General features: G+C 37.5%; 1 protein-coding gene across 1 annotated transcript in view; it reads right to left on the bottom strand.

The window, feature by feature from the left end:
- Positions 1-9,098: 9,098 nt before the first annotated feature.
- The window catches only part of OXCT1 (3-oxoacid CoA-transferase 1), a 129,155-nt gene continuing 123,045 nt past the window's right edge, over positions 9,099-15,208 (bottom strand). The window contains exon 17 of the mRNA XM_008539040.2: positions 9,099-11,014. Coding sequence (XP_008537262.2) covers positions 10,973-11,014 — 42 coding nt within the window. The 3' untranslated portion in view covers positions 9,099-10,972. The remainder of the gene's footprint in view (positions 11,015-15,208) is intronic.

The following is a 15,208-nucleotide window of genomic DNA, read 5'->3' as shown; positions in this document are numbered from 1 at the left end:
TTATCCAAAATCCAAGAGACCATCAAAATGGTAGTTATCATGAAGATGCTGAAATGGATATTGCATGTATACACTTACTTTGAAAACATTAATATGAAAAATTTCAAACATACACGAAAGAGAATAGTATAATGAATTCTTATGTAACCATTGCCCCAGCTTCATTAATTACCAAAATTTTGCCAATATTATTTCATCCAGCTTTCTCAATTTTTATTGTTATTATTATTTGTCGAGAGTATTTTAAAGCAAATCCCTATGTCATATAACTTCACCATGAATTAAAACCTTTCCTGACATGGTCAAGTCATGAGATGGTGTAAGTTGGAGGACTTAAATCGATTGTGGAGCAAAGGTTCAAAATGCTTTCCTTTTGTATTAAAAAAAAATCCGTGTTTGGAGAACACGGTCTATTAGGCAGGTGCACTTCTTGGAATGTTTTACTGAATTATTTTTAACATAATTACTCTTTTCCTGGACTAGACATCACTGCTCTATACATATAGGTAGACTGACCTTTTGAGCAGTGGTCTTGATACGATGTTTCCTTACTAAATAGAAAGTCATATGAGACAAACATATGGATCTATTCTATGTATAGGACAGTTGTTTTTCCGACCTTAAGCCCTCCTTTTTCCCCTTCTACCATAAGAAATGACTTCTAAGTTTATGGCTGAGTTAACTTTTATAAACATGCCCAGTTCTACCACAAGCTCAGCTGTCCTTGAAACATTTCTGCTTCTCCATGATACCATAGATGACTATGAGGTCATTTCACAATTGCTTATTTTCTGAAAAACACAGCTGGCTCCATTTGGTCAGTAATATTCTCATTGCTGCATTTTCCAAGTCACCACAGCATTTCAACTGACCCCTTCAGAACAGATTGCATCTATGTAATATCCTTCCACAATAAAACATCTACAATCAAATGACTACAATAGCCATTGAGTGGTATGCCCCTTACTCTCACCCAGGATTGTCTTATTTCATAGCCTTTCAATAACTCTATTGTTTCACTAAAACTTTAAAGTTCAGATTTTCTCAAACCAAGAATAAGTGATGGTTGATTTTTGTCTTCCAATGGCTCCTTACCAGGAGTATTGCATTTGTGGCAGAATCCTTTTGATTTTGTACAGATGAGAATTCATAAATTATTTGATCTCCCTATTGTTTCATGTTTTTGTTTTTTGTTTGTTTCTTTTTGATCGGTAAAGGTCACTTTAGCTTCTTCTTTCTAGACATGGTTACACATTTTATTGAACAACCTGTGGTATATTTAAGGATGTGCTAAACAGAGGCAAGTATGAGATCTAATTTCAGGACCCTCTAAATAACATCTTATGGTACACATACTTTTCCTTCATAGAAAAGGAAAACTCAACACACCTGTAAACTGAATTTTAGCTGCTTATGCCAGCTATCAACTTATTGCTTTTCAGCTCCAAATCCACCTTTCCTTGTCTGCTCCAAGGTAATGGAGATGGGCACTGCAAATAGCACTCCTTTGCCAACTGGCACCCTGTTAAGCTTTCTCAATAGGAGGTGCTGGAGAGACACTGGAGGAGGAAGAGGTTTCTCCTCTGGGTATGATGTTTCTCTTGTCGGGGTCTTGTAGCCCACAATTCCTCCACTGTCTAACCCCTATAACACACACAGCTTCTCCAGGACCCATAAATGCAGCATAATTGGCTTCTCCAGTTCCCGGCTCCTGCAGTGTGTGGTGGCCAACGGGGCCCAGCACCAGCAGCTTCCCCTGGCACTCCCACAGGGGGCTTTACAGTAGAGTGCCATAAGTGAGACACATCCCTGTGAACAGTTTCCTTGGCATCTCTCCAGGTGGTTTTCTGGCAACTTGTGAAGTGTGGCAATCCCCCCTGGGGATAGCTTCTACTGACACCTCAGAGGTAGCTTTCTAGCAATTTCTGCTGACATGGTGCCACAGTGACTTCTCTGCCATCCAACAGGCCACAGCTTGCTTTCCAACAAGGTCTGGATCTCAGTCCTGGAGACCTCTTCCCTGGATGCTCTATTTCAACCCAAGGGGCAGTGGTGGCTCCTTATCTCTGCTATTCCTATGTTGTTTAGAGTTCTCTTTCCTTCTTACTAGCTGATTCCTCATCACTCCAAATCCTTCTTACAGTTAATAATTCCTTATATTAAGCTTTCCCTCTTCAACTTACCATGTGGTTTCTGTCTCCTGATTGGACCCTGACTGATAAAGCACTCAATAAATATCTGCTGAAAGAAAATAAGGGAAGAAAAAGGAAAGGGAGGGAGATAAGAAATAAAGAGAGAGAGAGAGAAACTATTTCTGGCATATCCCCAAACCAGTTGTGTGTTTATTTGTAATTATTATTTAGAGTTAGAAATATAAAAAGAGAAACTGAATTTTGTATGAATATGACCCTATGCCACTGAATTATTTTTCACTAATTCATCTGCTCTTTAATTTAATCACTCCTTCACTAAAAATTTATTGAGCAACCAGTTTGCCAACCATATGTTAATAGATTTCTTGGGATAATAAGAGAGTTGATAAAACTGCAAAGAGAATCCAGACTATAAAGAAATTCCCTTGAATATGAGATTTCAGGAATACTAGATTTCAAGACTGCCTTTAAATCAACTACAAAATACTTTTCCTTTCCCTCTCCCTCTTTCAACTCTTACCAATAAATTAATAAATGAGTAAATAAATAAATAGGTAGGTAATTTAATTCCTGTTCTTTAAAATCTCACTGTCAGGAAATGTTGCTTAATATATAAATTAAATTCTTCATTCCTCTCTTTTTCTTCTTTCCTTTCAGACCGAAGGTATTCTACGTTAGTTATACACAGCAGTTGTTTAAATTCTTACTAAATCACTCTTTTAGCGTCTCTTCTGCAAGTTAAATATTCCATGTATCTTATTCTTTTCCCATAGTTTTATTCTTTTTAATTCTTTATCTTCCTGAGCATTCTCCAAGTTGATCACACTTGTTTTGGTCAGTTCTGGCTGCTATAACAAATATCATAGACCAGGTGGCATAAACACTAAACATTTATTTCTCACAATTCTGGAGGCTGGAGGTCCAAGATCAAGGTACCACCGGCAGATTTAGTGTCTGGTGAGAGCCCTCTTCCTTGTCTGCCTTCTTGCTGTGTCCTTACATGGCACAGGAGAGAGGGCTCTGGTCTCTTCTTTTCCTATAAAGGTGCTAGTCACACTGTGGAAGCTCCACCTTCGTGATCTCATCTAAACCTAATGACCTCCCAAAGTCCCCCACCTCCAAATACCATCACAATGGGATTAGTGTTCAACATATGGATTTAGCGGGGAGGGGAGGAAAAGAAACATTTATTTCATAGCAACGTTCATCCTAAATGGCATTGTTCTCTCTTCAGCAATCTCACATCGAGTTTGAGACTATTGACTTAATGGAAGTGCCTCCTCAAGTGCTTTGGCCTTCTATGTTTGTGTATGTATCGGGGTATCTTTGATATGTTAAACACCTTTAATTAAAATTCTGAAAATTTTTCACAGAGAGAGTAAACTTGTGTATATCTAATATAGCAATTGTGGAGATGAAAAAGATGGGAGTTGGGGGTAAGGATAGCAGGACATAGAGCCATACCTGGACGGCAAAACATGATGCAAAGATTACATAATACACACTTGGACTACTTAGTGTGTTTTAAAGCACTGTTTACATACGCACTAATGTAACTCACTGTTTTCCATCCATAAAGCAGGTCCCTAAGGGTCTTTTCCTATGCAATCAGTTCTGTACATACTTGAAAGTTATAATATGTTTCTTTAAACTGTTCTTACTCACACTGTGCTAATTTAGAATGGCTTTAGAGGACCCGCTCCAATTCATCAATTCTAAGATGAATAATTCCCCACATTTTTATATCTCTGGAGTTAGGATGCACTTCACAAATGATGGTATCCTACAAATGCCTTGTCTCCTTCAGTTTCTGGCAACCCCACTGCTCTGAGAGAAGCTGAGGCAGGCACCTCTGTTCCCTCCCACTCTTCTCCTGACCTGATCCCTATCCCCAACCCATTCCTTGGACAACTTGAACCCTCTTGTCAGTGAGAAGCCCCTGGATTGTAAATGCACAAACCTCAAGACAGGTGGATTTCCTTGGGCCAGTAACTGCTGGGGATGTCTGTCAGCTGAATAAAGCATCCATTAATGACCCTTCTTTGTTCTAATTATGAAAAGGGAATACTAAGCACACTCATCTGAGACTGAGGGAAGGTCTAAAAACTCTTAATATGCATACAATAAAATTTATAAGTGATAAAAAAGCAAACAAAATCATAGTGTATTTTAAAACAGATGGTCCTTCAGACATATACACCAATGGAATAGAATAGAAAGCCCAGAAATAAACCCACACATACATGGTCAACTGATCTCCAACAAAGTGCCAAGAATACACAATGGGGAAAGGATAGTCTCTTTAACAAAAAGTGTTGGGAAAACCGGACATCCACATACAAAAGAACGAAATTGGACCCTTATCTTATACCATACACAAAAATCAACTCAAAATGGATTAGAGATTTAAATGTAAGACCTGAGTCTATAAAATTCCTAGAAGAATACATAGGGGAAAAGCTTCTGGATGTTGATCTTGGCAATGACTTTTTGGATATGACATCAAGAGCACAGGCAACAAAGCAAAAACAGTCAATTGGAGCTGTACATATATTTATATATTCATGGAACTTCTACAACTCAATAACAAAAATTTAATTAACCCACTAAAAAATGGGCAAAGGACTTGAATGGACATTTCTCCAAAGAGAACATACAAGTAGTCAACAGATCTATGAAAAGATGCTCATCATCATTAATCATCAAGGAAATACAAATCAAAAACACAATGAAATATCAGCTCACACCTATTTAGGATAGGTATGAATAAAACAAACAAAAAACAAAAGATAACAGTGTTGGCAAGGATGTGAAGAAGTTGGGACACTTATATACTGTTGGTGGGAAACTAAAATGGTGCAGCCACTATGGAAAGCAGTATGGAGGTTCCTCAAAAAAATTAAAAATAGAAGGACCCTATGATCCAGTAATCCCCTCTCAAGTATATATCCAAAAGAATTGAAATCAGGATCTTGAAGAGGTATTAGCACTCCCACATTCATTGCAGCATTATTCACAATAATCAAGATATAGAAACAACCTAAATGTCCATCAATGAATAAATGTATAAAAAAAATATAATGTATACGTACAATGGAGTACTATTCAGCCAGAAAAAAGGAAATCCTGTCATATGCGACAATATGCATAAACCTAGAGGACATTATACTAAGTGAAATAAGCCAGTCACAGAAGGACAAACACTGCATGATCCCATTTATATGAGGTACCTAAAACAGTCAAACTCATAGAAACAGAATGCTGGTTACCAGGGACTGGGGGAAGGAGGAAATGAGGAATTGCTGTTCGATGAACATAAAGTTTCAATTATACAAGATCAATAAGTTCTAGAGATCTGCTTCACTATATTGCACCTATAATTAACAATATTGTATTTATCAATAGGGTAAATCTCATGCTAAACGTTCTTACTATCAAAAAAAACCCATAATAATAATTGATGACATCTAATAGTCAAAGAAACACAATGATAAGAATTAAATGTTCTCATATGGTATGCGCTTTGATGACCCAAATGCCTTTCCACCCCTACACCCACCCCCAATAACTCCACAGGCTCCAAGGCTGTGACTAGTTTTCTTCTTTCCATAGACCCTGTCTTCCTTGGTGAAAGCGATGGCACTAGATCTCACTCAGTGATGCTCCCTCCATGTCACCAATAACATTTTCACGCTGCCAATATCAACCTTATCTCTGGAGTTCAACTGAATGAGTCTGAGTCACAACTCTGACTTTGAACACAGGTAAAGGTTAACGCTGAGGAAACCAAATTTCAGAAAGGTGTTCAGCCACAAAGACGAAGCAATGCCCATCAGCCCCTCCTGCTGGTGTCAGCTGAGCATTCTTACCTGTGGTTGTCTTCACTGGGCCTTCCATATGAGCCAACCCAGGAATTGCAAGTCCTCCACAGGGACGTTTTACCTGGTGGAGGCCATTATCCTTTTTATTTTGACAAGTACTCATTTCCTTATAAACTGGGTTGTGCACAAGAGCTGTGTAGAGAGGCAGAACAAAATTTCAAGACTTGTCCCATTAGATTTAAAGGTTTTGGACTCTGTTTTATAGCTTACCATAGAGCAACAAATCTAGTTCTATTCAGGGGATTTAATTCACATCTCATCAGCTACCTCAGCAAAATCTAACAGTAGCCCTGAAAGTGATTTGATTAAAGAACTGATGGACATCACTTCTCTCAGACTAATGAAGTTAATTTTAATGGCTGTAATAATGTCTTCCTGGAAGATTATTGTGAGAATGAAATAAGCTAGCTTACGTATTCTAGGTGTTTTGTAAATTACAAAATGCTAAACAAATGTAGGTGATCATCATAGGTGTCTTTATTCCTTTGTTACAGCCTCCATATTCCACCTCTCATTTCTTTCCCTACATCTTCCTTAGAAGTCTTACCTAATTATTCAGCTGAGGGAAATCCTTAGACCTGGCCTACTATCACCTCATGTTTTCAAACAGTAAACTGATCCAATGAACATATTTGGAAACCTATCATGGTCAAGTCATGGAGTTGTTATACTAATATACAAGATGTTAAAACACACACTCACACAATGTACATTACAAAGTGAGGCCACTATGCACACAACCAGCTAGACAACTCTTAAACTCTTACTCATATTGAGTGCATGCAAGGGTTGGGAACTGGAGATTAAAAGAATATTTGTGGAGATTTAGAGAGCTATTAGGCATCTAACCCCAAGAAGGCAAAGTGGAAGATGTGACCTCCTATTCTCAAATCAAGAGAGAGGGGCTTCAAATGCAACACCAGGGTTTCAATGGGAGCTTTTGGACTGGTGCCTGATTTCCTCTTGAAAATTTTAAAGGGTAAGAGATGGAATGTCTAGGAATAAGCCAAAGATAAAATGACTGCATGGGGCACCTGGGCTCCCATCATTTGTCAGTGGAAATACAAGTGTTTCGTAAGGACCCAATGTGGGTCATGCCACAAAAAGCCCAGGATAGTTGTCTGAGGTTGTTTCCAAGTGGACCCTGCAGAGTGGTACTCTAGTAAGGGTAATAATGATCATGATAATCAAGCATATTTAATGTCCACAACTAAATATCATTTCTTTTTGATTGTGGCTTTAAGGAAAGAAACTGTCTTATCAATTTGTTACCTGGATTAGTATAGCCATCGCTCTCACGGGACTTGCTTTGTGGTCTGTAAAGGGTGTCTTTAGATGACCTTACACAGAGACGTCTAACATTAGGAAGCAGAAAACTTCAAGTATATGTCAAACGGATGTGCATTCAGATCACACGATATTTATTGATATTTATGCTTCAACCCACTTTGACATTCAATATGGTCTTAGGTGGGAAGGCAGTACAGACACTGAAAAATGAAAGGACAGGAATAACTGACAATTCTGTCCCAAAGTAATATCATGGCACAGCATTTTAAAGAGATGTCAGTATTTTTGCAATCAGGTGTATTAATTACATCTCATAGAACCATGGTGAAAAACATTATATTATCCCCATTTTAAAGATAGAGAATCTGAAAATAAGCTTAAAGAACTCAAGATCACATCCTGTGAGAAAAGGAAAGTTAGTGTAAAGGAAGCCATCCATTGAATAAATCTGTGCTTATACTTCCACTGGAATAATTTTTAAAGTTGTGCTGACTACATTGAGATTGTAAGAGAAAGAAAACCTCTACCCTCAACCTTCCTACCTACTAGTAACACCTATAAATGCTCTTAAATGTGTTCTGTGGGCCCAGATACAAGCAGTTTTGCTCCTATTCTGCATAACTTCTGTAGGAGACCAGATCCCTCCCAGGACTCAAGAATTACAAAAGCTGTTTGAGTTCACACTTTGGTTGCAGATGACAAACACCCAGCTCAAGCAAAAATGGAGACTTGTGAGCTCATGGACAGGTATGGCTGGAGAAGTTGGCCTTATGCATACCCAAAACCAGAAACCCAAGTGTCACTAGGACACTCCCTGCCTTTAGCTCAATGTGTTTGTGTTTCAGCTTCTTTCTCTCCAACCACAGTTCAGCTGGTAGGGTATGTGCATGAGTGTGTGCGTGTGTGTGTGTAGGAGGGAGGCAGGCTCTTAGTACGAGACTCACATTCTTATGGCTTCGTGATCAGAGAGGAATAAGAAAATTGGCTTCTCTCGCATCTCCATTTTTTAAAAATAGGAGAAAATCCTCACTGGTATATTCATGTGCCACATAATGATGTTTCAGTCAACAATGGACCACGTATACAATGGTGGTCCCATAAGATTAGTACCGTATAGCCTAGGAGTGTAGTAGGCCATACCATCTAGATTTGTGTAAGTACACTCTATGATATTTGTACAATGACAAAAATCGGCTAATGATGCATTTCTCAGAATGTACCCCTGTTGTTAAGTGACACATGTCTGTACATACTGGGTCATATGCCTACCCCTGGATTATAACCACTGTGGACAGAGCAGAACTACCAAAAGTAGCACATCCTGGGCACACACTCAACCCCTTGGCCAGGGGGTGAGTCTGTTAATAGCGGGGCAACATAGATGCTGGGCAGATTAGCACCAGAGCCCATTCCAAATGCAAGCAAACTCAACACACCCCTGGGAAATGAATTAATGCATACTTATCCTAAAGGAGTGTTAGACAAAAGCAAAATAATATTAACACATGAAGCCTGGGATAATAATTTTTATAGATAAATGATCGGCTCCGACAAGGACCAAAGTGCAGATTCATTTAGGTAAACATTTCATTTATTCTTTCATGAAGAACAATATCTTTTCTTCAGTAAAATAAAAAGAAAAGCAACAACTTGATTAGAAGTGGTAAAGCATGCTGGCTTTATTTATCATTGGCCATTCTACCAGTCTCTGTTGTATTATTCTCATGTGTAGTCATGCCATTCTTGAATAAGAAAAAGGACAACCACACCAATCTATAACAATTTGGAATATTTATTGTATTTCTTAATGCATTTCTTAACATCCAAGGCACTCTTTAATATTTAAAAATATAAAGTCATCTCCTTAGGTTTTGCCACTCAAAGTCTAGAACATTCTTAGAATCACATTATCCCAAAATAACAGACTGGAATGATAAGCATGTAAGTTTGCAAATATAGCAACCAGCAGTAATATAATTTTTTCTAATCATAACTCTTATATAGATATATATTATTCTCTGGACCTCGCAAATTCTAAGAAGAGTCCATTTTACCAGTACTGGGAGAGTATGCTTTCAACCATGAAGCTAGACAGAAAGACTATTTTATACATGGAGTGTGCCTCTCACAAAAAAGCCTCTCTCCTCCCTCTGCTACCCTGCATGACACAACTATAGCCGTACCTGAAAAGAGAGAGAATTTCAATGAGAACCATCACCTAATGTGAATAAATTCCTATACCTGGTGCCAGAAGAATATCTATTGCACTGTACTATACCTACCTCTGTCCAGAGGACAGCTGTCTGGCCTGTCTTCAGGGTGCCTGAACTTTTTTCTCTCATCTGACATGCAAGATGCTTCTGAAGCCATCCCCCCAGGCAACTGTTTGGTACTGAGGATACCTCTGAGGAGAAGTTCCTTACAAAACCCAGCCCACCATTTTCTTTTCTAACAATGAAAGCTCACTGCTCTTCAAATCCTGGATTTGCTCATCATTATTTCCCCTACTTGGATAAAGCTCAATTAAAAGTACTTTGCTAAAGGAAGTGACTTGGGTAGAAGAAAGAACACTGTTCTGTAGAAAAAGGCCTCCAATATTTAGAAACTTTTCCAAGCAAAAATAAGAGAGTCTGAAAAGAAAGAATTAAAAAAAAAATTCTGCTGTCTTATGACTATGGATTCATGATAAATTACCCCGCAGCCCCTCTTGGCTTAGGAGGAGGTACTGTCCAAGTAGCCCACTGGGCCTCAACAACATCAAGAAAGACTCTTAAGGACCCTTCTGGATACACAGGAATACTTCAGTGTTTTAAAAAGAGAAAACTGACTAGATCTGTCAGGTTTACAGCCCTCTTCCTATAATAAACCTTAGTCTTTGGCAAAGCACAGATGGTTGGTTGGTTGGTTTATAAAGGCAACTTCTTGGTGGGATGTCAGCACCAATAGACTCTCCACCCTTTGGTATCTTCCATGAACCAGTCATTTCTCCCACACAGAGATGTTCTAGTTTGCCTTCTTAGGCATCTATTTAGTTATAAAAAGTGTGGGAGGAAGAGAGGTGTGCTAGGAAAACAAGATGTAATCACAAAATCATGGGTTCCAAAAGAGAAGTCAGAGCAAGCTGATGGAAAAACATAATCATTAAGACAGCATTTCTCCTAATCAAAATTCACATATATGTTATCTTTCAGGACTAGCACAATGCTGCCTTGGATATGCTCTGAGTGGTGTTATTTTTCTCCCTCATTCGTTTTTTCTACAATGTCATGATTTCATCATGAGGGAAAGTACCTCAATGAAACTCTTCCTAAGGGCCCATCTTGGTACAAACTGCACACAATTCAGCGTACAAAGCATGGAAGGTGAAGATAAATCCAATTTGAGGACCAATTGTAATGACAGCCTTCTCAGTACATATAAAACAAATAAGATAATCATATACATTTTCTTTTTTTTCCCATTAAAATGTCACAGTACACTAGAGAGAACAAAGTCTATACATGGCTACAAAAAGCATAAGATTCTAGAAGACGACTAATCAAAAACTGCTTGCTAAATATACAATTCTCTTACTGATGTCCTTTCAATGAAATCCTATGTGGTTAAAATGACAAACACACAGTCTGGGTCAAATGTCTTTTCCACATTTCAAGTTACGATCTGTCGCATTGGCATGAGTTTTGGTGAAACCTGGTAAAAGAAAGAGAAAAAAATAACCAAATTATAAAAAAACCTCATGGCATAAACATAACTTCTTTGAATTTCCAAACTTGAATGATGTAGGCAACAAGCAGCCTTGCCATGAACCGCACCTGGAATTTCCTCATTATTTTCCATTCTGAACCATTGAAACAGGGAACTCCTTTTCTGTTTACATTTTGTGTGTTTAGTAGTTCTCAACCTTCTCGCATTATAGCTCCTAAATTAAGGATCATGAAGACTGGCAGTGAGGAGGGGGTGAAGGAGGAGCAGAGCGAGACAATAAAGGATCCAGAAAACCAAGCTCTCTACTGTGTGAATCACTGAGCTCTGAGGTTGATGCCTCTGAGACTTGATTCAAAAGCGTCACAGATCAGGTACAAGTCTCAAAGTCCTCAAAATAGGTCCAGCCAATTCACAATTTTGTTAAGATACACAACAGTCTTTGGATTAACTGGATACACATTAACAAAGACACGTATGGTCAATGACAACATTTTATCAGAAATTTCATAATCAGAATGGAAATGATATAAAGGTAGTAAAAAGAGTCCAAGTTATTACAAAAAAGGAGGTAATAGCATTAAAAATATTAAATGTTGACTACAATTATGTTCAATGTACAGAATAGCAAATGCATTCCTAGGAGACCTGAAGCAGAGAAAAATGAGGACAGATCAACATTTAATGGTAGAGTTGGTGAAGAAGAAACCTAAATGTAAGTGGTCTGGCTTAATTTTGACTGATCCTTCAAGGTGCAATGCCAGGTACAGATTTCTTCATTCAATCTGGCAAATATCCATTGAGTCCTAGTAATAATCTCCATGGAAAGCACTGTAGGCAATATTAAAATTTAGGTGATTTTCTGAGCCCTCAAGGATATGGCAATCAAAGTGGGCCTAATTGGCATTTTGCCTTCCAGAATAAAGAGTGAATATTTTGTTAAATTAATGAATGAACAAATGAAAAAATGAGTGAGTGGGTTAAATAATCTCCAAAGAACTAGAGGAAAGATTTCTAATAGAGGATAAGTCAGTACTATAAATAGAAGTAGGTAATTATTTGGCTTTGATGAGGTTAAATATTTTTTAGCTCATTTATGAATTGTTTTTGCATTAACTCTTCACAATATCAAAATTTAACACTCCCCTTTCCGTTTTTCTACTAAAAGAATGACATGACCAGAATAAAAGGGATCAGTATGGCTTGGTATATAGGTTAGGATAAACGAGAGCTCATTCAGACTTGTCACTTCTAAGAGCAGATATATAATAACAGACAAAATAATAGACACATAATAAATAGACAAAAGTCACAGCCCACATTTGCATAGCTCTTCAACTCTTCTGAAAAGAATGAAAAACATATGGGCTCTGAGTATTTAGAAAGTGTGTCTCACAAACAATCCATTTTCTGTTTTTAACAACAAAGCATCTGTGGAAATAATTTAATGAAATAAAACTCTTCTTTTTTGAAAACAGATCATTTCCAATAGATGCTTTATAGCAATTCCTTTAAAAAGAAACTGAACACCTTAATTTTTTAAACTAAACATCTGATCCTTTTCCCTGTCATATTGGCCCTATTTTGAGCTCTCAATATCATTTATATCCTCATTGTGGAAACTGACTTTCATCAGAAAAGAGGAAGATGAAACTGGATGTAGACTGACTTGGCCCATCTATTTTTGTAATAAAAAACACCTACTAAACCACCATTTTTCATTCTATTCTCTCACAGTCTCATCAACATTGTAAGCTCATGCAAGTTGAAGCAGATTATCTTGCCATGGTGATCTACAGGATAGGCACAAGACTATATGATTTAAGTGTAGAAGACAAGCCAACGATTGTCTTTCCAGTCCATTAAAATCCCAAGAGTATACTGTTTAATTCTGGTATAATGCCAGTTCATAACAGATATTGAGAGTATAAATTTATTCAACTTGGCAAAGAATGCCTGCAGCTGGCTGCTTTAAGATTCCATTGCAAACATATAAATAAGCAGTATTCTCATTTAATTTTTTGCCAGTGGTTGTTGAGGTGTGTTTCTGCCTGAAGAATAAGACCAAGGCCCTTGGGAGAAGGAAACACACCAATTTGTTCTATTTTATTCACATTTCATAGCTCAATATGGGACATACACTGGGTGTTTAAGGAATAATCATGGATGACTAATGACCTCCGAAAGTTTATTCTACGACATGATGCTCAAATACGGATTCAATTTGTTTTTAATTTTTGAAACTAAAAAATAAAAACAAAAAGGAATATTCTGTTTCAAAAACCGTCCAAAGATATAAAAGGTAAAGAAAAACCTATTTCATGTAACTTAATCATGCATCAAAAGAGAAAGAAATGAATAGTCAACTGAATTAACTACTCGCTGGAAAAAGGGATTGCAGAGATAACGGAATTTAAGTGGTGGGATGTCACTTTTCTTTTCTCTTTCTACTTTGGCCCATCAAGTAACTGGCAGTAACATACTGAGTGATATAAGTATAGCCAAAAATAAAGAAATTTGACATTTTCATTAGCTTGTCACATCTTTACTTTGAGGAAATGTGCAATATTACTCTGACTCTTTGAAAATGAATTATTACTTGATAAGTATTTGGGAGACAGATTTTTTTCAAAATGTGAGGGCCATGGGAGAAAAATAAACCAAAAGACTCCTCAGCATAAAAATGTTGGCGTTAGTAACATAAAAGAACAAGAGAAAACTATTACTGTACCGCATCACAATCAAGCATTTGTAGAGGAGGAACATGTACATATGGCTCTACCAACCAACAGTGTTGAGGTGGAGCATTTATTCCCCACTTCTCATATTCCTTTCCAGGTGGAAGGACACCTATTAGTGTAATACCCTGGCCTCCAGTGTGTCCTCTAGTGACTTAAATGAATGATGATTTGGGTAGAGGAACTGGGGCATCCGAAATTCAGCCCAATTCTTCTTCCTGATTAGGATGGGCCTTCTGCAGGGTGCACATGCTCTATTTTGTTCTCAGCCACGAGGAAAGAAGCTCAGCAGGAAAGCTTTGCTCCTGTGTAAGAAGCTCATAGTTTTCCAAGGCTGCTTAAACCTGGGAGCTGAAGTCTCTCCCACTTCTGGGGTTCATATCTGGGAAATGTGTTGTGCCACTTAAGCCACATCCTCCATCCTAGCCTTTATAATAACAGTGATATTTTCAGCTCTACGTGCCCAGCTCCTTTATCTCTCGCAATAGACTCAGAACTCAATCCTCAAGAAACCCAGAGGAAAGTCCCTTTCTTTATAACAATTGCACTTTGAAGGAGAGTGATCATATGAAATAAGATCTCTGTCCATTATAGGTTGGCTTCTCTTGCTGCCAACTACTCTTGACCAGAGTCTTATTTTGGGAGTGTGGGGAAGGTTCCAGAAATACAGTCAATATTTGCATTTCTATGACAAATTTCCATAGCCTCCTTTGGAACTCCAGACATACATAACTCTTAAAAGACTTTCCTACCAATTGAAAAGAAAACTTCTCCTTTCAACTGACACTAAATCATGAATACAACTCACCACATATTTTTTTGGTGATTATGATTTTTTTTAAGAAGCTGTTTCAGGTGATACCTAAAGGACACATTTTCCTTCCACATTTTTTGTTGTTGCTAACTGTACTGTAGTATACAGGAAAGTCTTAGTAATTCTTTTTTAAAAATGAATTATATTTATTTCATTAAATATTTCATTATGATCATTATTTTTTAGTACCCTGAAACCACAATTTTGTCATGTCCTGATGCTGTCGTATTTTGCCTTTTTCTTTGAAATTCTCAGTATTTTCTCAATCAGCTGATATCCACATTCTGTATCTTTCACCCATACATTTAGTCATATTCTTAGGTATATGCGACTTATACCAACACATTTTCACAATTACTCTGACCCAGGTGTTTACCTTTTTTTCTTTATTATGCAACCACCTGGCTATCTAACTATCCTTTCTGGAATGTTCACTTCTAGTTATACAGTGAAGGCTGGGTGGGCCTTTTCTCAAACAGAAATCTTGAGTAACTTGAATGTATATAGTCAGATATCAAGTCCTACCTAGGCAGTAATAATCACATGGATTATCATCTAGATCATAACATGGAATACTTTATGAGTTATCAAATAAAGAAATGTTATCCTCAATGTAATTGTATTATTAAA

The sequence above is a fragment of the Equus przewalskii genome, chromosome 20 (assembly GCF_037783145.1).
Source record: "Equus przewalskii isolate Varuska chromosome 20, EquPr2, whole genome shotgun sequence".
Taxonomy (NCBI): Eukaryota; Metazoa; Chordata; class Mammalia; order Perissodactyla; family Equidae; genus Equus; species Equus przewalskii.
The sequence above is the reverse complement of the archived record's forward strand: the minus strand, read 5'-3'. Positions and strand labels throughout refer to the sequence as shown.